Below are 23,114 nucleotides of genomic sequence, written 5' to 3'. Positions count from 1 at the left end.
GGAGGAGGAAGGTGAGGGGTGAGGGGTTGGGAAAGGCTCTCAGTGCTGGCCCCCGAGATGGACAGCGGGTTGGCTAATCCAATCGTGAGAAAATAAAGTCCAGTCACAGTTTGGGGCTGCTATCGAATGGGTCAAATGTGCCAGCATGTTCTACAGCTGCAGGAATGTGTAGCTACACAGCGTTCATTTCCCCATTTATTCTAGTTAAAGCCTCAGATATGGGTACAGAGCTCTGCATAATGAAGACAAGGAAGATGTGGGAAGGAGACAGTCATCGCTTTGGGTTTCTCCCCTGAAAGATGTCTTCGTGTTCCTAATAGAATAGTTAATGCTTAGGCATCATTGCTCATGGGCGCCCTCTGTTGGATCTGGGGATCGCTTCTCCAGCTTTCTGGGCTTCCTCTGAACCTGCTCTTTCTCCCTCTTCCGAAGTTTCTCCCTTTGCTTCTCCATCTTCTCTTGAGCTTTGCGAGCTCTCTCTATAGATGCTTTCATTTCCTTAATTTTCTTTTTAATGATAGCTCTGTCCTGGGAAGACGTCATACCAAGGGCCTAATATTAAAGGAAGAAACAGCGGCGGTTTAATTTGTGGTCAGACTAAAGTTCCTTCTCAAGGTAACTCAGAGATGCCAAACAGCAGAGTACATCACTGTAAGCCACGGCACAGTACTTTCCCCAGAGGACACCCTCTCCCAGTCCTTCAAAAGCAATCCAGTCTATTGGGACTGATAAAGCTAAATCACACCAAAGTAGGCACACAAAGAAGGGACGTGCAGTACAACCTTTGCCTGCATTTGAGGTGAATACAATGATACTTGTATATTCAGCCCCTAATGACTTGGCCTGCAGCCTTCTACTTCCTGAGCTATACATCAGTCCCTAAAAATAACCTCCCCGTTTTTACTCATCAGCAAGGTGGGTTTAAATTCGCCCTGCTCATCTGAGCTGTCCTTGCCTAATGAGCATGGGTTATTAAAGGTGCTTTCGGACGCTTGCTTTGCCACGGGTATGCTGAGTCAGGGCAACAGATGCCTGAAAGACAGATGTTGAAAGTTGTGATCCCTGAAGCTGATCACAGCTAGTCCAAAAATACTAGCAAGATCAGTGTAAAGGGACTAGCAACTATCACGTTTTGCCAGGAACAGTTGCTGCAAAGTCTTTTTATCAGCTATATCCTAGGGCATGTCTACACTATACTTTTCCCCCAGGGTCATCCCTGGGTTATCCCTGTATATCCAAATGATACACAGGGGATCCCGGCGTCAACCAGAGACGACCCCTCCATTTTTTCACTGCAGTCCCAGGACCATCCCGAGGAGCGCAGCTCATATGGGCACCTGTCCTGGCTTCCTCCTTCCTCCCTGCAAGTAGTTTGTGGAGGTGGAGCAATTTTGCCATCCCAGGGATGGCGGGGTGGGGTTGGGCACGTTGTTGTTTTTCTTAAGCTTATTTTTTTGCCACACACAGGCACGGCTCCTGTTAAAAGAAAAAGAAAAGAAATGCCGGCCACAGCGTACATCACACGGCTGTCAAGACGCTGGGGGAGTATCGTGGAAGCAGGTACAGTAAGTCCACGATCCTAGTTTCAGTGAGTAAGCTAACATCTGAATGTTCCTTTAGATCAGCCTGCCCCATCGTAATGCCCTCTAGAGGTGTTGGATTACAATTTATGGGGGTTGTAGTCCAATACACTGGAAGGCACCAGGTTAGGGAAGAGTTCCTTAGATACTGCTGTATGGGATAGCAGTTTCAGATTCCGAGAACTGAGAGGTAGCACTTTGGGGCATTGGTCACAATCTCTATGTGTACACTAGGGTGACCACATGAAAAGGAGGACAAGGCTCCTGTATCTTTAACAGTTGTATTGAAAAGGGAATTTCAGCAGGTGTCATTTATATATATGGGCAACCTGGTGAAATTTCCTCTTCATTACAACATTAAAGCTGCAGGTGCCCTGCCCTCTTTTAAATCTGGTCACTCTAGTATAGCCCCTGCAGCTTTAACCGCTGTGATGAAGAGGGAATTTCACCAGGTTCTCCATATATACAAATGACACCTGCTGAAATTCCCTTTTCTATGCAACTGTTAAAGATACAGGTGCCCTGTCCTCCTTTTCATATGGTCACTCTAGTGTACACAAGGGAGGGAATGCATATGTATGCGTACGTGTGTACACACACACATACACACACACACATTATGTATGTATGTATGTATCTATCTATCTGGAATACAGAACCCATCTTCTTCCCTTAAATATATCTGTAACAATAAGTCATAATACAACTGCATTTTCTAGATTCAAAGTGAGCCAGGGCTACCTCCTTGGCAATTTCACTACACTAGTTGGACAAGTACCCATTTTGCTGTACAAACAGATGCAGTCAGCCATACAGCATGGGACAAAGTAAAATTCAATATAACCTAATTACTTGTCCAGAGATACAATATACATGTAGCCCCACCTCCTTTATTCTCCAGTATTGTCCTCTTCCACATAAAAAAAAAGCCCATCTGTGATATAGAATAAATTATGCTCTGTATATCAAAATTGTCCATTAACTTTTAACATCTAGCATGGTGTATCCAGGGCTTGATTTTCAGAGATAATGATGTATTTGGAGTTCCAACTGTTATTTTATCAGCTGTGTAATCAAAATTCCCAGCAATTTGCACTACCTCTATTATTCATTATTGCTACTGTTGTGTCCCTCTGTGGTATAAGGATTTTTATTTTTAAGCATTCAAGAGGAGTATTTCCCATAACAGATCTCCTGGGGACAAACAAAATTCTGAATCTTATTTCCAACACAGACAAGCAATTACCTTCAGTTTACTGCTGTCCAGCTGAAGGAGACGCTCTCCATTTATGTTTTGGGCACTGAATTCGGGAACACACTGTTCTAAATTCAGACTCATTAACCAGTTGGACACTTGCTGCACACTCCATTCCTGAACAGCACGGTTTGGAGCCTGGCTGTGCTTAGGAGACTGTCCGTCGTCAAGGATCTGTAACAAAAATATTTCGCAGTGCAACTATCTGGGCAATAGCGTGGTCATGGTGCTACAGTGGCATTCATGGAGGAGAAAGCTGTCACTGGCTACCTTGAGTACCATGTGCACGACTTGCTTGGGCAGGAGGGTGCTGTTGCACTTACATCCTGCTTGAGGGTTTCCCATGGGCAGCTGGTTGGCCACTGTGTGGACAGAGTGCTGGACTAGATGGACCCTTGGTCTGATCCAGCATCAGGGCACTTCTTATATTAATTATAGCAGTACATCTTCCAATACTATTTCTATACCCTCTCTGTTTATATATAAGATCTCAAAATAGACTTGACCTGATCTACGGTGACAAACAGAAAGCGTAATGGATCACATGAGTCTATGGAAATGCAAGGGAAAGTGTCCTGTTGTTTTACAATATAAATCATTTTCAACTGCGCTGCACTGCCTGGAAATTTCCATTTTATGCTGAGAACTAACTCTCATTTTATTTGCTTACCAAAGTCTTCATGTGCTGATTTAGATCAAGACAACTTGGCATGTGAATCTTCATTTGAATGTATCTTCTTGTGGTGAGAGATGGTATTTACCTTATCGCAGAGGTCACCCCGATGTAGTACATGCCAGGTCTCACCGCGAGAGGGTGCTTTTCAATGACGCGCCATGCTGCACAGAACAGTGGCATTTTTCACATTTCATAGAATCATAAGTAGAGTTGGAAGGGGCCTATAAGGCCATCAAGTCCAACCCCCCGCTCAATGCAGGGATCCACCCTAAAGCATACCTGACAGATAGTTGTCTAGCTGCCTCTTGAATGCCTCTAGTGTGGGAGAGCCCACAACCTCCCTAGGTAACTGGTTCCATTGTCGTACTGTTCTAACAGTCAGGAAGTTTTCCCCGATATCCAGCCAGAATCTGGCTTCCTGTAACTTGAGCCCATTATTCCGTGTCCTGCACTCTGGGATGATTGTGGCCCTCCTCTGTGTGACAACCTTTCAAGTATTTGAAGAGTGCTATCATGTCTCCCCTCAATCTCCTCTTCTCCAGGCTAAACATGCCCAGTTGTTTCAGTCTCTCTTCATAGGGCTTTGTTTCTAGACCCCTGATCATCCTGGTTGCCCTCCTCTGAACACACTCCAGCTTGTCTGCGTCATTCTTGAATTGTGGAGCCCAGAACTGGACGCAATACTCTAGATGAGGCCTAACCAGGGTCGAATAGAGCGGAACCAGTACCTCACGCGATTTGGAAGCTATACTATTATTGCTGAAAGAGTAACACAAGCCAAACATGAATGACAGTTCCTCGCTAAAGTTGCATAAATGTGATAATGAAGCTTCTCTTCAAAGGAGACAATGGCCAGGAAGCCAAACGTTTACCTTGTACTCACAAAACACAAAACTACTTATGAAAACATAACAAGGGTCCTGCTGGGTCAGACCAAAGGTCTCTCTGGGATGTGGAACTTCTAGCCTGCGGGCCTAATCTGGCGGTTCTGCATCTGGCCCATGGAGCTTTCTTGGTTCCTCTAGGGGGCAGGGCGTGGCCCCCTACGGTTATCTTCAATCACTGATTGGAGGGGCCATTGCTCAGTGTGACAGAGCTTTCCATGCAGGTCCCAGGTTCGACCCCCGGCATCTCTTGTTAGGGTTTGGAAGGAATCCTGCCTGAAACTCTGGACAGTCACTGCCAGTCAGTGTCAACCATACTGGGCTAGATGGACCAATGGTCTGATTCAGTAGAAGGCAGATTTCTATGTTCCTATGACTGGGGATAACAGCGGGGTTGCAAGTGAGTAGCAAGGGACTCAGCCGGCCAAGTCTTTTTGCACACTGCACGAACCCACGGAAGAGCAGTTGTTCCTCCCGCTGAAGGCAAAGTCCCTTTCTTTGTCCTCTCCCAGCACAAAGAAAGACAAAATAGCTGGGGGTGTATGATGATGCCAATGAGCTGGACGTGGAGATAGTACAGAGCCGTCATGACTAGTAGCCGTTGATAGGCTCATGCTCCATGAATTCGTACGATCCCGAATTAAAGCCCTCTAAGATAGTGGTCGCCACCCCGTTTTGTAGTAGTAAATTTCAATGATGTGTTAGGTGAAGAATGAATATTCTTTCATCTGGTGTACATCTACTGCTGATCTGGACATCTAACTGAGACTTGGGGGTGGGGACCCAATACAATAGAACCAACTTTTAAAGAAGAGAAATTACTAGCACTGGGGGATGGTGTTCTTGGGAGACTCAAGCCAAGAATCTACTGCACAAAAGCAAACCTGTCAGCAAAAAAGAGAGAGAAAGAAAGATCTACAGCGTTGCTGTACCCCTGCAATATAGTTTGACTGGGGTCTACCCTGCATTCTTTTTGGAGCCAGGCAAAGGCATCTTAAAAAATTCTCCCAGCCTTTTCAGGCCCTCTTTTTAGGGCTTTAAAGATTCCGAGTCCTCGGAATCCTTTAAAGCCCTAAAAAGAGGGCCTGAAAAGGCTGGGAGAATTTTTTAAGATGCCTTTGCCTGGCTCCAAAAAGACTTGCCTGACTGTGTCTGGTTTTATTCATCTCTGCTATGATACATTTTATTGTAACTGTATTTTATTGCTTCTATTGTATTTTAATATTTTTTATTGAATTATGGTATACGAGGTATCGTAAAAATACTCTTAATAAATAACAAATAGGCAAACAGCTATTGTCTCACCTCATCATCAATCATATCCAAGCTCTGAGAGTCAGCAATGAAGAAATGGGAAAGAAAACATTATAGACAGAAATACAGAACGTGTCAAGCTATTGGAATAATTAATGGGACCATAAGGGATCCAGTGACCACAATAGAGTAACAATCCATTTGTTAGAACTGGAACACAAGTATCTACTTTTGTATTTCAGGCCTGAGAAGAAGAATGGATCATCAAATTCTAGTTACTCAGGAACTCAAACCAATGGAATTTTCCTGCGCATGATTATTCAGTGTGCATGGGACGAAGACACTACGGTGTAACCAATGGCTGAAATAATTAAACGACCTACAGAAATACTTAACTGACCACTAGTGAAACTAGTAGGACTGACATTTTGTCACTGGGAGGTCACTGCTTTTCAGCCTTGGAAGTGTTGACCATGTACAAGAGGGATAGGAAGGCTATAACCCCTAAACCAGTCCTCAGTATACTGGAGCCCACTTCCTGGTTTGGAATGTTGTGAGCTGCTGCCCAATACATCTGAAGGGCACCAGGGTAGGGAAGGCTGCTCTGAATCGTCGTCTGAACTGGGCAGCCGTGTGGATTTCTACAATACACAGAGGTTTTTAACATGGCTTGGAAATTGCCATATGTCCGCTCTGCTGAGAACACATCTACAGGGTCAAATGAATTCCTGACTTCCTTTTAACATCCAGCTCAAAATGCTTCCGTCCCATTTATCTCAAAGGCCTTCAACTGTGCTTAACTGTGTGCTGGACTGCAGTGGATGACATTCCAGCACACTTAAAGGCAAGAAGGAGAAAGACAGATTAGGGTTTCTTTGGGAAACTATAATTAAGCTGCAATACTAAGTACACTTCCCAGAAAAGCTATTGTGGCCTTTCTCCCCTATAAAGCGTTAAGGACTGCTGTTGTAAAAAGAGTCACATTATTAATTACGGTTGAAACTGATGGCATGTCCTGAGTTAAATAATGCAGTAAAGAGGAAGAATAAGCAGTATTTAAATGACACTCTACTCCTATTTAACTAAGCAGAGCAACTCCAAAACAAATGCATGGAAATTGGCACACAGCATACTTTACATTATTGGCAGTACGTTCAGCCCTCTGTAAAGTAAATCAACTGGCAAAACACATGATCAGCAGTCCCATGTGATTTTTCAATTATACAAATATTTGACTGGTCCCCTCGTATGAGAAAATTCCTTGTACATTCCAAACTAGCAGTCAGGTAGAAGGGTAGAAGCTTCTCCCGCATCTGCTAATAATATGAGAGGGTTCTACACTTCAAGGCAGCCTAAAAATATTAAATAAACCCCCCTCTGAAATCTGAAGTGGTATAGTCCAGGAACATAAAGGTACTTTGTTTGAACCCAGTTTGTATGACCCATTACGGCTGCGTTGTTACTACAGTTTTGAATGCATCTATGGGCTCATCTACACCAAGCAGGATATTCCACTACGAAAGTGCTATATGAAAGGCAGGAGCCACACTACTGCTTTATAGTGATATTGAAGTGCGCTACAGGATCTACACTTCTGCTTTGTAGTGGTAATGAAGTGCACTGACAACTGTTGGGGCCCATCACCCACCTACACCAAGCAGGATATAACACTATGAAAGTGGTATATGGTATGTGTCGATGGGCTCCAACAGTTGTCAGTGCCCTTCAATATCGTTATAAACCAGTAGTGTAGCTCCTGCCTTTTATATACCACTTTCATAGTGGAATATCTGCTTGGTGTAGATGAGTCCTAAGTTGCAATGTTGTTTCATCTGATGGATTGGATCAAGGTTTTGGTGTGTATAACTGGGCTAGCGGAAGTGCACTTGCCTGACCCTTCCTCCCCACGGCAACTTCCCCAGCCCCCCCCCCCCAAATGTTACAAACGGGGCCTTCAGTCTGTTGGCTTACAAAATTTTTGTGTGTTTTTCCTGTGCTCTTAATATATTATGATTGCTCTTAATCAAATTTTTATCAAGCAATTTTGAAAGATTGTGTGATTGTTCTGTGATTGTTTTATTTATTTTTGCATTTATATCCCGCCCTTTTTCCTCCAAAGAGCCCGAGGAGGCATACATAATCCTCCTCCTCTCCATTTTATCCTCACAGCAACAACCCTGTGAGGTGGGTTGGGCTGAGAGTCTGTGACTGGCCCAAGGTCACCCAGTGGGTTTCCATGGTCAAGAGGGGACTAGACCCCAGATTGGCCGACTCCCAGTCCAACACTTTAGCCACTACACCACACTGGCTCTCCAGATTGTTAGCTTCCTTGAGTACCATTTTCTTGGTGGAAAGCTAACATATTGAATAAATGAACAATAAATAAGCTGTACAACTTTGAGGATTTCACTATCTTATCTTCAAGTCCACCTACACAGACTGATTCTGATCAGGAACAACGGGGCTCAAACTCTTATTTTCCCAAGCCATATCCAGCCAAGAGCTGCTAGGCCTATTAACTAATCCACAGGGAGTATGGAAGTTATTTCCTGCTATATAAATAGCACATGGGTAACATACCTCATCAGATGACAGCACTATGGAGTGTGAAAAACCTGGGGTTTTCGGTTCCGTCCCTAAGCCACTTAGATCAGCTGAACTGGTGCTGCTTGGGCTGAAGTCATCATTGAAAGTGAAATTCTGTATGAGAACAAACAAAACAGAACAAAACAAAATGCATCAGTCTAAATAACAGAGAACAGGCCTACAAGTCAGAGGAGAACTGGCTTTATCCCACTCAGAAGGCAGAGCTGAGAAGCGATTGAGACCATTCATTCATAGAGGCTGGGGAGTGTGGTAGGAAATCATGATGCCTATTCAGGTGTTCTGAACCTGAATAAAACCAATGCATGAGGAGGGAGTGCTCCAGCTTCTGCTCCCTTCATCGTCCTGTTGCCCTCAACTTGGGGAGAGCAACTGTCTGAAAAGAGCCTCCTGCATCCATGGAGGATCAGCATTCCGGCTTGCGTGGTGCACCTCTATGGATACAGGACGCTCTCCTCTTCAGACAGTGGCTCTCTACGGGTAGAGAGCCATGGCTGGAGCACACTCACTCCTCGTGCATTTACTCTTTGCAGGTTCAGAACGCCTAAACAGGGCTAAAGAAAGAAAAAGGGAATGCAACATTCTCTTTATATGCCGATGGAGCTTCATGTACTTCTGCTTTGTAGATAGGGCTGAGTTGAAAGTTCTCAGGAGCACTTACGGCTTCAATTTGTGCATGTATGAAAATGGACCCCTGAATCCAGGGCAATGTTTCTAGTGGGGGGGGGGGATGGATTTTTTAACAGGCTGGTTGGCTTACCATTGGCAGTTGGGCAGTGGTCAGTTTTCTCCCTTTTAAAAATGTTAACCATCGTTTGGTCAACACAATTTGGCCCAAATGACATCCTGAGTGTATTGACTACTGCTGTCTGCCTTGGATGCCATTACATGAGACTTGAGAGTGAGAAACCTGCTTCTGCCCCACCATGAATGCTGTGTCCACCACCATAGAATTCAGTACCCGTGAACAGCTCACTGATTTGTGTATATGGGGGTATCTTCACTGGGCACTAGTTGTAGCACTGATCTACACAGCAAATCGGCTGTGTAGACCACAGACCCTGTGGCAATCTCTGTACACTGTGTGAATTGGCAGGTACCAAAATGACAGTAAACATTAATTATCTGAACTACATGGGTGGGAATTCCTAAAAGGGCACTCCCAATTTCCCCCAATAAAAACTTCTGATAATTGCCCTCATTGCGGCATACTCTGTAGCAAAGGAGAGGAGGCTTAATTTAGGGTGTTTCTTGTGGAAAATCTCCTCCTTCATTCCCACGGAGTATTCTGTGTGTTTTTTCCTCCTATGGTCTCAGTATCCACATAAACTCTGCAGAGTGCCTGGGGGCATTTTTGCTTTTCAAAATTGCAGGTGCAAATCCAATACATATTGGTACGTGCATCCAAATGCATACTCCTATTCTTCACCACCCCCCAGGTTGATCAAGAGTTTGCACATCCAGCCTCTGATCATGATTATATCAGGTGGAATTGGGCAGAAGGTGGCTTTGGGATAATGGTCTGAACCAGTTGAATTACAGGTTCATGATGAAGACAGTACTATCCTGAGTACAGCATCTATGGCAACTGGAATCTTCAGAAATGCCTGGTTGAGGTAACGTATCGAATTTTACCATTAGCAAAGGTTGTTACTTAACCATATCACACAATTAACTTGATGTAAGTTTTTCTGTTCATTCCCCCCCCCCCCCCGCCAAATCAGAACAGAATTCCCTCTTGTGGTTAGTGTCAAAGAGATTCACACTTTTCCTGACATTGATCTTGTATGCTATCAGGCAATTTAGTTGGAACACCATCTTTTGTGCTACAACTGCATTGACTGTGTGAAAGACAAGCAATACTTTACACTCAAAACGAGGGACACAAAACAGATACTTTGCCCCTTATCAATGCAATGAACAAAGCATTACATTTTATAGCAAAGATGAACAAAGGAGCAATTTCCCAACAGAGGACTTTAGGACATGTACGTTTGGTGAAATTAATCCAAATTGCCATTAAGAGGAATTCTGCAATGGCATACATCAGGTTTGAAACACAATGCAATTAGACATACAGAAGGGGGAAAAAACACCAAATCAAGATCCCCATGAAACGTTTGAGATCTGTTAAAAACAAACAAGCCACATATTATTAGAAACTAGCAATGGCCATGTCAACAATACATGAACACAAGTCCGTTTTGAAGGTGAAACTTAAAAGGTGAACCAAAAAAAGAAAAGTATTCATATATTAAATTAAACTTTTGGCTATAGCTCTTCCCCCACATATGACAGGTAATGATTTGGCCTAAAATGCAAAGGAGGATTTGAAGTTAGTTTTCATCAGTAATTACCACAAGATCCTATTGAGTGACAGTTGTAAAAAAAATACAAATAACATCAAGTCTTGGCAGTTTCCTTTTCACAGGACGTTCCTTTAAACCAGGGGTTCTTAACCGGTGGGGTACGCCTCCCCAGAGGAGGTTTGGACTGACTCCAGGGGAGGTGTGAGTAGCCTCTCAACTATAAATTGTTTATTTTACAAGTACATAGCAGCGCAGCTTGGACCAACCTTATTTCTTTCTACTAATCTTGGGAGCTACGATGTAGCTCATTTGTACACCACGTGCGTTATCGTAGTTATCGTTACCTGTTACACATGCGTTAGCGTTCGTGAAGTACGATCAATCTTTCAAGGTAAGGGACTGCTTTGTTCTAAGTCACTTTTTTCCGGTTTATTGCAAAAAGTAAAAAATAATTTATTTATTTTTTTGCATTTCTATACCGCCCAATAGCCGAAGCTATTGTGGGTTTGAAATCCTTTCACATTTAATTTGGACTCTATGGATGATGCTGATATACAAAAAGACGACCTTATTGAGTTGCAGAGCAAAGCCTTGGTCAAGCAAAATTTCTTCAATCAAAATCGTGATGAATTTTGGTGCTCTCAAATGGCTGCATATCCTGTTCTGGCAAAGAAAGCTATTTCATCATTAATCCCATTTCCAACCACCTATGCCCTGAAGTGAATCTGGATTTTCAACTCTTGTCAGCATAAAAACCAAAGCTAGAAATCTGTTGGATGCCAGAGATGATATGCGCCTAGCATTGTGTAACATTGTCCTTCGAATAACTACTCTTGCTGAGCACAAACAGCAACAGTGATCACATTGAAGTTATTTTGAAATTATCCTTCTTTTATGTGTGTAGCTATTAGAAATACTTTCTTTAAATACAGGTTTTATTTCCACAAAACTGTTCATTGCTTGTGTTTGTGTTCATTTAATTGAATATGCATTTTTTTAGTCCAGAGACAGAACTAAAAAATGCAAACTCGTCCTGCCTAAGCCTAAATTTTGGGCTGTTAACACATGGGACGCGTAGGTCATAAGATTTTTCACAAGGGAGGTGTGACACCAAAAAGGTTAAGAACCACTGCTTTAAACAAAGCATACTTAGATCAGCTCCTGCATATGCCCTGAAATGTAGCTGTTGGGTTTTTTTGTAGTTCAGTGCTAAGCTGCAGGCCAAACTAGCTATGATGCGCAGTGGTATCCAAATGCATTCACCTTTCTCAAATAATGCAACCTTGTAAATTGGGAGCAGAGGGGAGGTGCCAATTTGTTCACATATTGGTGGAGGCGGTACCTAACTGTTTTCCCAGCTGATTTTTTTTTTTACCTTATGGAGAACACAACTATCAGTGACCACCACTCATGATGGTTATATATTACCTCCAGTTTCAGAGGCAGTATGGCCCTAAACACAGGGTTGCTAGGGAACATGAACTGGAGAGTGCCATTGCATGCATGTTCTGGTTATGGGTTTCCAAAGTGGCTTCTGGTGGGCCACCATGGGAACAGAATGCTACAGTAGAAAGGCCTTTGGTCTGATCCAGCATGATTCTTCTTATGTTATGCTCTTAATGTTGTTCCCCGCCTCCATCCAGTGGGAGAGGCAGGTAAGAAATAACAACAACAACAACAACAACAACAACAACAACAATTTCCTATGCACTTTTTCCTGATCAAAATCACTCCCCCAAAGACTTGAAAAAGGGGATTTGGGGCTTCGCCTGTACTGCTACTTTATGCAAGTCAAACAAACACAATACAGGTTCAGACGCTTGAGCTTTCCTATGCAACTGTCTACTTAATTGTACGGCGTTAGAAACAATACCACCGACCCCAAACCTATTAATCTGAAGAAAAGCTCACCTAGGTTTTCAACCATCATTTTTGCCAGGATACAAAAGCAAAGGAAAAGGCAAGGACAGACAGACAGAGTAAGGCAAAGTAGTCAACATGTGGTAAATACGATGTCTGAGTATTTTCATCTTTCCTGCAGTATTTGCCCTTCTTCAAAGCTATGCAACACAGGTAGTGGTGCTGACTGTATTTCGCACTAACTGTAGTAAACATGTAATTTAAAGAATTTCAGTTTAAGAAGCTGTTTTTAATTTCCCAAACCACCAATGTTTACAGATTAAAACATCTGAAGTGTTGAGGTTTACAAGAACCAGTTGAATCAAGGAAATCAAGATCTGATCATGTTTGCACAAAGAGACAAAAATAATCAAGTTACTCATTAAGCTTTTTGTTTTCCTGTTTCACAAACCAAGATGGCATTTTTATTTATTTGCTTTTTATATTATTTGCCTTTTAAATTGAGTTTAAGTGTTGCTTTATCCAAACAAGGTTCTTTTACATTTATTGCCACTAGACACAAACTATAAACGTGGAATCATTCTGCTGTGATTGGGTCTTCCTTGGCACGATTGCTACAAGTTGATTCCATTTAGTTGTTCCCAGAAAAAATCAGCACCAGTTTATACACGCAAATGTCCAGTTTATACATTCCCAAAATGACAGACAAGTCAGAAGCAGGGCACTGCAAAGAATGGCAAAATGCCCAGGAAACTCTGACAGGTACAATCTTCCAAGAATCTGTCCTGCGCAAATCTCATTAATACAGATGGAAGACATGTAACAGGGTTCCATTTCAGTGGAGCTTGTGTCACATGTCACCTGAGGTGTGATTTCAGAGCATGACAACCAGAAAGCTATTTGACTTGCATTTTCACCCTCATATAGGTCATGAGAAGTTCATGAAATGTTGCATAAAGATGAAAACAACTAATACGTGGAGAATGTAACAGTGCTGGAAGCTTCCATGCTAAAAGCAACATGCATGTACATAAAAACAGGGCCAATGTGCCTTTGAAATAATTCGATTTTTCTTAGTTCAAAGAACTTCAAAATGGAATTAAGTTCAATACCCAAGATGCATAGCAGTAGAAACATCTTGTCTGATGAAAGGTGCAGAAGTATGACGAAGAACTGAAGTAACGCTGACATTTTAAAATTTGCCAATGTTTCAGTTGGATGTGTTAAAATTGATCTTACAGTCAAGCCGACAGTCAAAGCAACATATCTACGTAGGGATCAAAATACTTACTTGCACATTCATCATTTGATATATGACCTTGTTTACAAAAGTGGAAATTTTTTTGGGGGGGGGGAATAGTGGGGGTTTTTTTAAGGGAGGGTTGAAGTAAAATGGCCTTACGAATCAGCAAGATGCAGAGATACCTGTTCATGTTGTTGGAAACTACCAAGCCTATTCAAGTGAATGATTACATATTTATTACATTTAGGATCCTGCTTTTTCTCCTCAGAACTAAAGACAACGTGCAGAGGGTTGCTAAACAGACTCTCCGCCAAATCAGCCTTCCCTTTAACATCTTACCCGATAGCCATAGGCATCCAGGATCTCCATGCAGGTTAAGTGAGTGGGGCTGGAGGAGCAGGGATGGATCTCTACTTTCCTCCTCCACCAGTCTGCTTGCTTTTTGTGCTGGCTGTAGTGGTTGGGAAATCTATGAGCATCATCAGACTGCGGGGGGAGGGGGGGAATTGTGTTTCCTTACTCTTGCTTCCCCTCCCCCACTTCTGTTCCCACGATACTTCTTTCTTCACATGTGAAGAAAGAGGAAGTAAACAAAGACCATGTGGCCCATCCAGTGGCAGTTTTTATCGTGCCACTTTTCCTGCACATTGCAGGAAATGGCGGAACATTTCATTAAAAAACAAACGGATTTACCGGAGTCTATTTTGTGATGGAAAGAAGGCCAGAAGGAGCAGGAGATGTATGGGAGGCGGATGATGTTGTCAAAAAGACCCACGAACATCTGTAAGTGGGCAGTAACAAGCATGCGATAAAAGCACTATATCTCACATTTCTGTCCTGCCTCTACCAGACTTTTCTTTTTTTACTTACCTGTGAAGAGTCCTATTTCTATGCTAGATGCAGAGGACAGGCTTTCTCTCCTGTCTGACCAGCATGGATATTCAGGCTTACTAGCCTCTCAGCAGGCTAGTAAAAGAATAAAAAACAACTCTGCAAGCTAGTGACTTCTTTGGGATTATTTACAAGACACTGAACAAGAATGCGTCCCCGACCACTAGCTATGCTGGTTTGGGTGATAGGAACTGGAGTCCAACAACATCCGTTTTCAAGACATAATCCAGCCGGCTGAGCTTTCCCATCTGGACTGCAGCGCCCCCTTGGAATCCTCCAGGACCTCCAAGCCTTGCTCCCTGGAGGAATCCCTGTGTAATCTCTGATTCCAATTGGAAGGGCGAGCAGTACCCAAGGTAATCCTCGCTATTATCTCCAATCACAGATCAGAGGTAACAGCGGGGATGAAGGTGGTGGGCCTCTCAGCTAACACAGAGTCCACTTGCCTGCAGTTCTGTGTGGGTGTTATGTGCCAGCCAAGTTCGTTTCTCCATGCAGAGAGGCATGAAGAAAGGCAAAATGGACAGGGCGATGGCATCAGTACATGCATGTAGCCACCCTCCATTGATACTGTGCAGGCCACAGATGGCACCTGACACATGTTCCCCACCCATTTTAGACAGTTGGTTAGACATGCTTGGGGAGGGGGCATTTGACTGAGTCTCTTCTTGTCTTATGATGTTGATATTGTTCCCTATGATGGCTGATTTATGAATTTTCTTCTATCGGTTACGTTTTCCTTAGCTTGCTATGTTGTTAACGCCGTCCTCTGAGATTGTTTTTGGAATAGTTGTTTGATAGTATGGGTTTACATGCTTTTACTTATTGTATGATGCTTTAATGTGTAAGCCACCTTGAACTTAAGGTGTATGTGTTTTGAAATAAATAGAGATATGAAATGTCTTGCAAACATAGCAGTAGTCCTCTTCTAGGGAGTCTCTCCTGCCGAAAGAGGCTAGACAAGCCCCTGGTGGGGGATAGAAGATATTGGCCCCATTCAGAAGAACCCTTAAATCACGGCTTTAACTATGGTGGTTAAGCCAGAAAGTTTTATTCACCATGGTTAAAGCCATGGTTTAAGGTGTATTCTGAACACAGCCTGGCTTTCTGGCTTAACCACTGTGGTTAAAGCCATGGTTTAAGGGGTCTTCTGAATGGAGCCGCTGATGGGCAGGCAGGAAAAACAGCATACTGAAGCCTGAAGTGCCTCTGTCCCTTCAGGTCTCCATGCTCCTCAGCCCCCATCAGTTTAGCTCCTGTTTGTAAAGCCAGGGTACATCCTTCGCAGGTACACAATTACTGCTGCTTCTGGCCTGCTTTTCCACATAGCTTCTTTCCAGGCCCTTCCATCCACCCTAAGGGGTACTTATCAGACTTTTAATACTGCCAGGCCCTTGCTGAGAGTTAGCCTCTATTTCCTCAGCTATCTCTGCCCTGGCTCTTCTAATTGGGCCTACATGATAACACTGTATCTTGTGGGTTGTCCCTTCCCTTTGGTACTCTTCCACTTGGCTTCAGGAAGTCACACTTAGATCCCCCACCCCATCCCCCAAGTCCATTTCAATCCAATGAAGGCAGAGAGGTATAGCAGTTACTTCCCATAACGGGGAACTTCTGGCCTTTTTCTTTAGAAAGATACGTTTTGCGGGTTCATTAAAAGCGTAAGACAGTATGACCCTGACAAGTACGCTGGCATCACATCCACACTGAACTTGGCAGAGTACATAAATTCCTCGGATAACATACATCAAAGAGACACAGAAGACAAAGGAGGTACAACATTGTGGCTGCACAACAAATGTGTTGCTTGTGGTCGCTATCGTGCAGGTCCTTTGTTTCAGCAAGTAACATCAACCTGCTTAAAATGCCACTCCATGCACTGGCGATAAGGTACTTTGCATGTTCTACCTTGGACCCTTTTTTAGCCGGGCTTAGGTTTTCAGGGGAAGGATCAGTTGAGCTGGTAGGTGAAGGCAGATTGCTGGAAGAACTGGGTCTCCCGCTGCTCTCTCCGTACCATGTCAATGGAGCAGTGCTATGCGGGAGAGAGGAGGATCGCTTGATTAAAGAGGCTCTACCTGTTGAGCCCTCCAACAGCTCCTCCGTCGTCCTGTTGAACACAAAGTGGCAAAGCAGATAGATTAGGCTTCAAAATTCTAAAGAAAACACGGACAAAAGGAGTGAAGAACACAGAAAACATCTTGGGGTGCTTCCAGACAGAGGGCTCCTAACACTACCAAGCAAGAGGCATTGGGCAACTATTCCATCTTTTCCTCCTTAATGGGTTTTATTTTATTTTATTGGTGGAAAGGAAAAAAAAAAGGCAGAAGCAGCAGTGGCAAAATATGGGTTACAAAAATAATATAGAAATATTATAACATAATAAATATATAGAAATGTAATAAATAAATAAATAAAATGGAAGATGCCCCTGTAAAATTCTTGGAATGAGCCAGGGTGATTGCACTGTAAATTCTTGTCTGGAAACACCCTTGGAGGCAGCAGTAGCAACAAAGCCCACCCTCCAATATGGAAGAACAGTAATTTCAGACTATTTACCCGTGACTAGTTTTCTATTGCATTAACTATTTTGGTAGGCCTGTATGAAGGATCAAAAGCAACTTCGAAGTCAGGGGTTCCCAGAGAAGTAGCACTGTTTTTGTTTTACCAGCTCAGATGGATTATCAGTTGTAACTGTACTTGGAGAAAACCGATTTGGCTTCCGCTGTGCATGCCTTGGTTACATCTGGTTGCATTATTACAATGCTCCCTACTTGTGGCTGCCTTTAAAGACTCTATGGAAACTGCAATTAGTGCAAAATGCAGTGGCAGAATGTTGGTGGGCGCTCTGTGATCAGAGAACATTATGCTGACTTCTACCAAGCGTGCTTGTTATTTATTTGTTTTTGTGCCCAGACTAAAGGGATGGTCTTAAAACTTTATAGCATTTAATGGTTTGGGAGCAGCTTACTTGAAGGACGACCTTTGCCCATAGGAAACTGACGGCATCATTCAATTAGCTTCAGAAACTGTGCCCTACAGTCTCGCTTCACTGCTGACTATATAATGGGTGGGGCCCACAGACAACCGAGGAATTGCTTCCCAAGGGAGATCTAGCAGGTCCCTGCTTTACCCACCTTTCGACAGGCTGCTAAGACAGCTTTTCTTAAGTAAACATTTGGAATTTAACATTTATCTTGTGTTACTGTTCTGTTGCTCCCCTTTCAGTGTTAGTTTATTGATCTATATCTGCTGTTTTAATTCATTTGTTTAGTGGATTTAACTGTACACCACTCTGAATGCGCATGTGGAGGAAAGCATATAATATGAAATACATACACACCTATTAGGGCTGTGTTCGGATGTCATGATAGCCCAAGGTGGGTTAATAAACTGCTCACAGTAGCTTGTTTTTTTAAATAGCCCACAATCCCTGACCAAATGAGCACACTAATAAGCTACTGTGAGTAGCATATTCTGTTACTGTGTGTAATTTGACTCACCCCCTCCACACCCCTGAGCAGTGGTGCTGTTTCACCTCTAAGCATCCCCCAGTATCCAAGGCAGAAAGCCTGTGTGCACCAGTTGCTGGGAAACATGGGTGGGAGGGTGCTATTGCACAATGTCCTGCTTTGTTGGTTCCTGGTCGGCAGCTGGGTTGGTCACTGTGTGAACAGAGTGCTGGACTAGATGGACTCTTGGGCTGATCCAGTATGGCACTTATGTTCTTAAGTTCTTAAGCACTGGATGATTGCAGGATTGGGGCAAAACTTCATACATAGCCTCCCCCAATCAGGAGGCACCCAATCCCCTGCCCAACAACTCACCAAGGAACAATAATCCTAAGTGCCCCAAAGAGGGGGAAGTGGCTAGAAAACCTTGGGGTGTTTACAGGTTCAGGACCAAACTCCACACATAGCCTCTCCTAGTTGGGAGGCACCCGATCCACCATCAAACCCATGTGCATTTCCTCCAGAGAAGCAAAAATCTCAAGTGACCCCCAAAAGGGGAAGGGGCTAGAAAACCTTATGGGTGTGTGTGTTGCAAGGGTCAGCCTGCCATTAATTGCATGGGGACTGCAGATTCTGAGATTGCTATAACATCTTGTGACACATACTTGGTCAGAGTTCTGCTATATCACAGCTTGCTCTTCTAGATTTGGATGGACCAAACATTCACTGTATCTGAACAGAAAGAAGCCCAATCGGATGCTTCCAGCAGGGATAACAAGTTGGTCTCTGGTTTTCATTGGGACCAAAAACCTGGTTTGTTCCGGGGAAAAGTGACCCAGAGGTTTGACTGAACTGTGCTTTCTTTTGGCTCCTAATAAAGCAGAGGGTGTAAGAATATTGGAAATGAGTTAATGAGCCTGTTCAGGCAACATGCTAAGCCACAGCTAGGGCGCTAACCCTTTTGCAGCAAATAGTTAGTGAGTGTGTTTAAACCATGGTTAGGTAGCCACTGCTGTTAGGAATGCTTCCCATGATATGCTAAGCCATAATGTTTAGCTCAAAGTGCTTAACCACCTTGGCTTAGCATATTTTCTAAACAGGGGCTTTGTAACATTGCCTGTTATTTAGCATCTGTCCTGAGTTTTAATCACCCATGATTTTTTTGTATATATAAAGTAGTTTGCAGACTGTCAACAATAGGGTGACCTTATGAAATGGAGGACAGGGTCCTGTATCTTTAACAGTTGTATTGAAAAGGGAATTTCAGCAGGTGTCATTTGTATATATGGAGAACCCGGTGAAATTTCCTCTTCATCACGCCAGTTAAAGCTGCAGGTGCCCTGCCCTCTTTTAAATCTGGTCACTCTAGTATAGCTCCTGCAGCTTTAACTGTTGCGATGAAGAGGGAATTTCACCAGGTTCTCCATATATAGAAATGACACCTGCTGAAATTCCCTTTTCTATGCAACTGTTAAAGATACAGGAGTCCTGTCCTCCTTTTCATATGGTCACCCTAGAACAAGAAGGGAAACGACAGGGAGGAGCCAAGAATGGGCCTGTAATGATGGCTTCTAGGGATGGCAATGTCTGGTCATCAGGGAACTGTCAACTTTCTCTGGGCTACCAAGAGCACTAAAGATTATTATCCACTGGGATCCATTATGGAGGGGCTGTAGCTCAGCGCTAAAGCATCTGCTTTGCATGCAGAAGGTCCCAGGTTCGATCCCTGGCATCTCCAGGTAGGGCAGGAAAAACTCCTGCCTGAAACCCTGGAGAACAGCTGCCAGTCAGTGTCTGACAATACTGGGCTAGATGGACCAAGTGTCTGGCAACTTCCTACGTTCCTATGTAGCTAGCGTCTATATAAAAGTTAGTGTAGAGAAACATTGATACACGGCACATGATGTTTCTAGTCAATTAGTAAGTTAATAGTAAAAGGAGTATAGTGGTATTACGCTGAAGAATCAACATGCTTCAGAAAGGAGGGCGTTTGCACATGCATTGGTTGCTAACATACATCTTTAGTACATGGCTGGCTGGAGTGAAGATCATGAAAGGAGGAACTGGGCCATCTGGAGAGACGCAGAAAAGCGTGCAAAGGAGACTTGGCATTATTGGTGTGAGATCACAAGGTAGAGGTTCCGAAATATTTCTCTCTAATGTAAGCAGAGAGGTTGCAGTGAGAACAATTCAACAGGGGAATTCAGATCCATTAGAGGTATTGTACAAAACAGAACATTCTCTTATCCTGAGATACTGTACTGTACAAAAGGGCAACATTCTGGACTTTACTGTTAATTATTGGAGCATTCTTAATGAAAACCGAATAGACTACATTTGAATTTACCTTGCCATTTTGTTGATAAGCTGTGGCCCTCCAGATGTAGTTGGACTACAACTCCCATCTTCCCTGACCATTGGTTATACTGGCTGATGGGAGCTGGGACTCCAACAACATCTGGAGGACCACAGCTTGCCCACTGTTCCAGGAGTTCATTGAGACTTCTAGATCTTAAAAGTTCATCAAGGAATTTATTAGGGAAGTTGTTGTTGTTTGCTTGGTTTTGAGGAGCTTGTTTGGTCTGAACATGTATTGAATATGGTTATACTGGCCAGCATCCAAAGATGGACAGCCTTCTTCAACCTGGCATTGTCCAGTGGCATTTGAGGGCAATGTCCAACATGGGGGGCTGTGGCTCAGTAGCAGAGCAGCTGCTTCACATGCAGAAGGCCCCTCATTCGATCCCCGGCATGTCCAGGCAGGGTTGGTAAAATTTCTGCCTGAATATGGAAGGGCTGCTGCGGGCCAGTCTTGACAATACTAGGCTAGTTGGACCAGTAGTCTGGTTCTGTACAAGGCAGCTTCCTATGTTCCTATTCCTAGTCAGCACAGCCAATAGCCAGGTTGGTTGGAGAGGGCTGCCGTAGAGCCGTATTTACTATGCACAACTGCAAACACGGTCTAGATCTGGTCATCAACTTGCTTTAAAAGAAAGGCCACTTTGTGGAGGGTATGAGAGGTGGAGAGCCAATGTGGTGTAGTGGATAGTGTGTCGGGCCTAGACCATCAAGACCTGAGTTCAAACCTCCAATTTGTCGTAAGAAGTGTGGGATGACCCCAGGCCAGTCACCATTTCTCAACCTAATCTCCGTCAAAAGGCTGTTGTGAAGATAATGAGAGAGGTGATCTACTTGGAAGGAGAGCAGGCTATAAGTATAATGTAATGTATAATGTATCAAATTGTTCCTGGATACCAGTTGCTAGGGGACATGAGCAGGAGGGGGCTGTTGTGGTCATGTCTGCTTATGGGAATCCCATAAGGCACCTGGTTGGCCAAGGTGGGAACAGAACGCTGGATTAGGGATTTGATCCGATTAAGCAGGGTTTATATTCTTCTGTTGGGTTCGGATTACTTTTCCCCAGGGGCTCCCAGATTTAATTCTAAAAGGTTCCAATGCTATGGAGAAATTAAAGATACTATTTAAAGGTTAATACTAAAAATTATCTTACTTTTGGAGAAAAAAACCTAAATCTAGATTAGGGTGACCATATGGAAAGGACAGGGCTCCTGTATCTTTAATAGTTGTATAGAAAAGGGGATTTCAGCAGGTGTCAGTTGCATGCATGAAGCACCTGGTGAAATTCCCTTTTCATCCCAACAGTTAAAGCTGCAGGAGCCCTGTTCTGTTTTGTATCTGGTCAGTCTATTTGCATGGATACAAATGACACCTGCTGAAAGTCCCTTTTCAATACAACTGTTAAAGATACAGGAGCCCTGTCCACCTTTCCAAGACTTTAAATGCTGTACTGTAAAGAGCATGACTATGTTTTTTTCACACCATAGAATTGCATGATGTACTGTACTTTCCCATGCAGCAGCCCAACCAGGAGTTTATTGCATGCTTACAGAAATGAAGCATTCATTTTGTTCTCAATCCTCATTTAAAGGTTCCTGTGCGCACACATGGAAGTTTCCCCTTAAATCAATATGCAAATGACTCTTGCAAGAACAAAATTATGCACAAGGCATCCATCTCATGGCAACACAATTAATACTGTATCAAACAGCATTGCTAATGGCATAATTCTTAGTAATAGGATGCTGTCAAGAGATCACTGTCCCTTGCTTTCTAACAGCTTAGTTTAGCCTTGTACTGTAGTGGGAATATATTTATAGATCCAACAGAAGCAAATCCTCTAAAATGCAAATCAAAGAACAAAAGCTTTTAGCTGATGAACAATAGTCACTGCCTAAATGCTGAGTTACCTGAAAGGTTATTGTTTTCATGGGGTATCTTAAGCCTCTAGGATTGAAATCAGAAATAACAGAGCTGTTAACTACTTGTGTCAAGTCAGTTACTAAGAATTGACTTCACAAACATGCTACTCTAGTGCTTAAAATAATTAAGTTAACATATTCAATTTTATGCATAACACAGCTGCAGTGCAATCCTGTGTATAACTACTCAGAAGTAAGCCCTATTGAGTTTCATGGGACTTACTCCCAGGTAAGTGTGTATAAGATTGCAGCCTCTAAAGTCTTAGATTACTAGAAAGTTTGGATTAAATTTGTACATTTTTATACTTATTATAGGAGATCAGTGGGCCATCCAGTTCAGAGCTGACAGCCTTACTTATTGACTGAATGTATGTTGTTTCTTTATCCTTTGTTTTTTAGGGTTATGTTGTTTTCATTGTCTTTAACTGTACAGTGTTTGAGTCAATCACTCACAAAAACCCACAGTGCTTAACGACACGATGAAATTTTACTGAACTAAACAAAACATGCTATTATCCAAAGCAGACATGTTGGATGCTTTATGATATACTCATGATATAAAGTTGTTAGAAAATAAATGCAAGCGTTTGATTCACTATTTGCCCATATATGGAGAAGTGCATGAAAGAATTAACTAGCTTTTATTCTCTTGGATGTATTTCTTATAAGAGAGAAGCACCGTATTCTTTTATAATCTAGAGCAAAGGGTGGCCAACTTATTTTTTGCACAGTAAACCACATAAAGTCACATACAAAGTGAGAGCTAGTGGCACTGGAGTGTCCTAGGTGCTTTGATATAGTTTATACCTCTGCATATTCACATCAT

The 23,114-nt window shown here is 43.0% G+C and overlaps 1 protein-coding gene across 1 annotated transcript in view; it reads right to left on the bottom strand.

Annotated features, from left to right (window-relative positions):
- Nucleotides 1–215: 215 nt before the first annotated feature.
- The window catches only part of PPP1R9A (protein phosphatase 1 regulatory subunit 9A), a 161,645-nt gene continuing 138,746 nt past the window's right edge, over nucleotides 216–23,114 (bottom strand). Inside the window, exons 14-17 of the mRNA XM_063123090.1 lie at nucleotides 8,230–8,349; nucleotides 5,701–5,724; nucleotides 2,827–3,009; nucleotides 216–552 (exon numbers count right to left, since the gene is read on the bottom strand). Coding sequence (XP_062979160.1) covers nucleotides 340–552; nucleotides 2,827–3,009; nucleotides 5,701–5,724; nucleotides 8,230–8,349 — 540 coding nt within the window. The 3' untranslated portion in view covers nucleotides 216–339. The remainder of the gene's footprint in view (nucleotides 553–2,826; nucleotides 3,010–5,700; nucleotides 5,725–8,229; nucleotides 8,350–23,114) is intronic.

This window comes from Elgaria multicarinata, chromosome 1 (assembly GCF_023053635.1).
Source record: "Elgaria multicarinata webbii isolate HBS135686 ecotype San Diego chromosome 1, rElgMul1.1.pri, whole genome shotgun sequence".
NCBI classification, from domain to species: Eukaryota; Metazoa; Chordata; class Lepidosauria; order Squamata; family Anguidae; genus Elgaria; species Elgaria multicarinata.
Note: the sequence above shows the minus strand (reverse complement) of the source record. Positions and strands in the feature narration are given on the sequence as shown.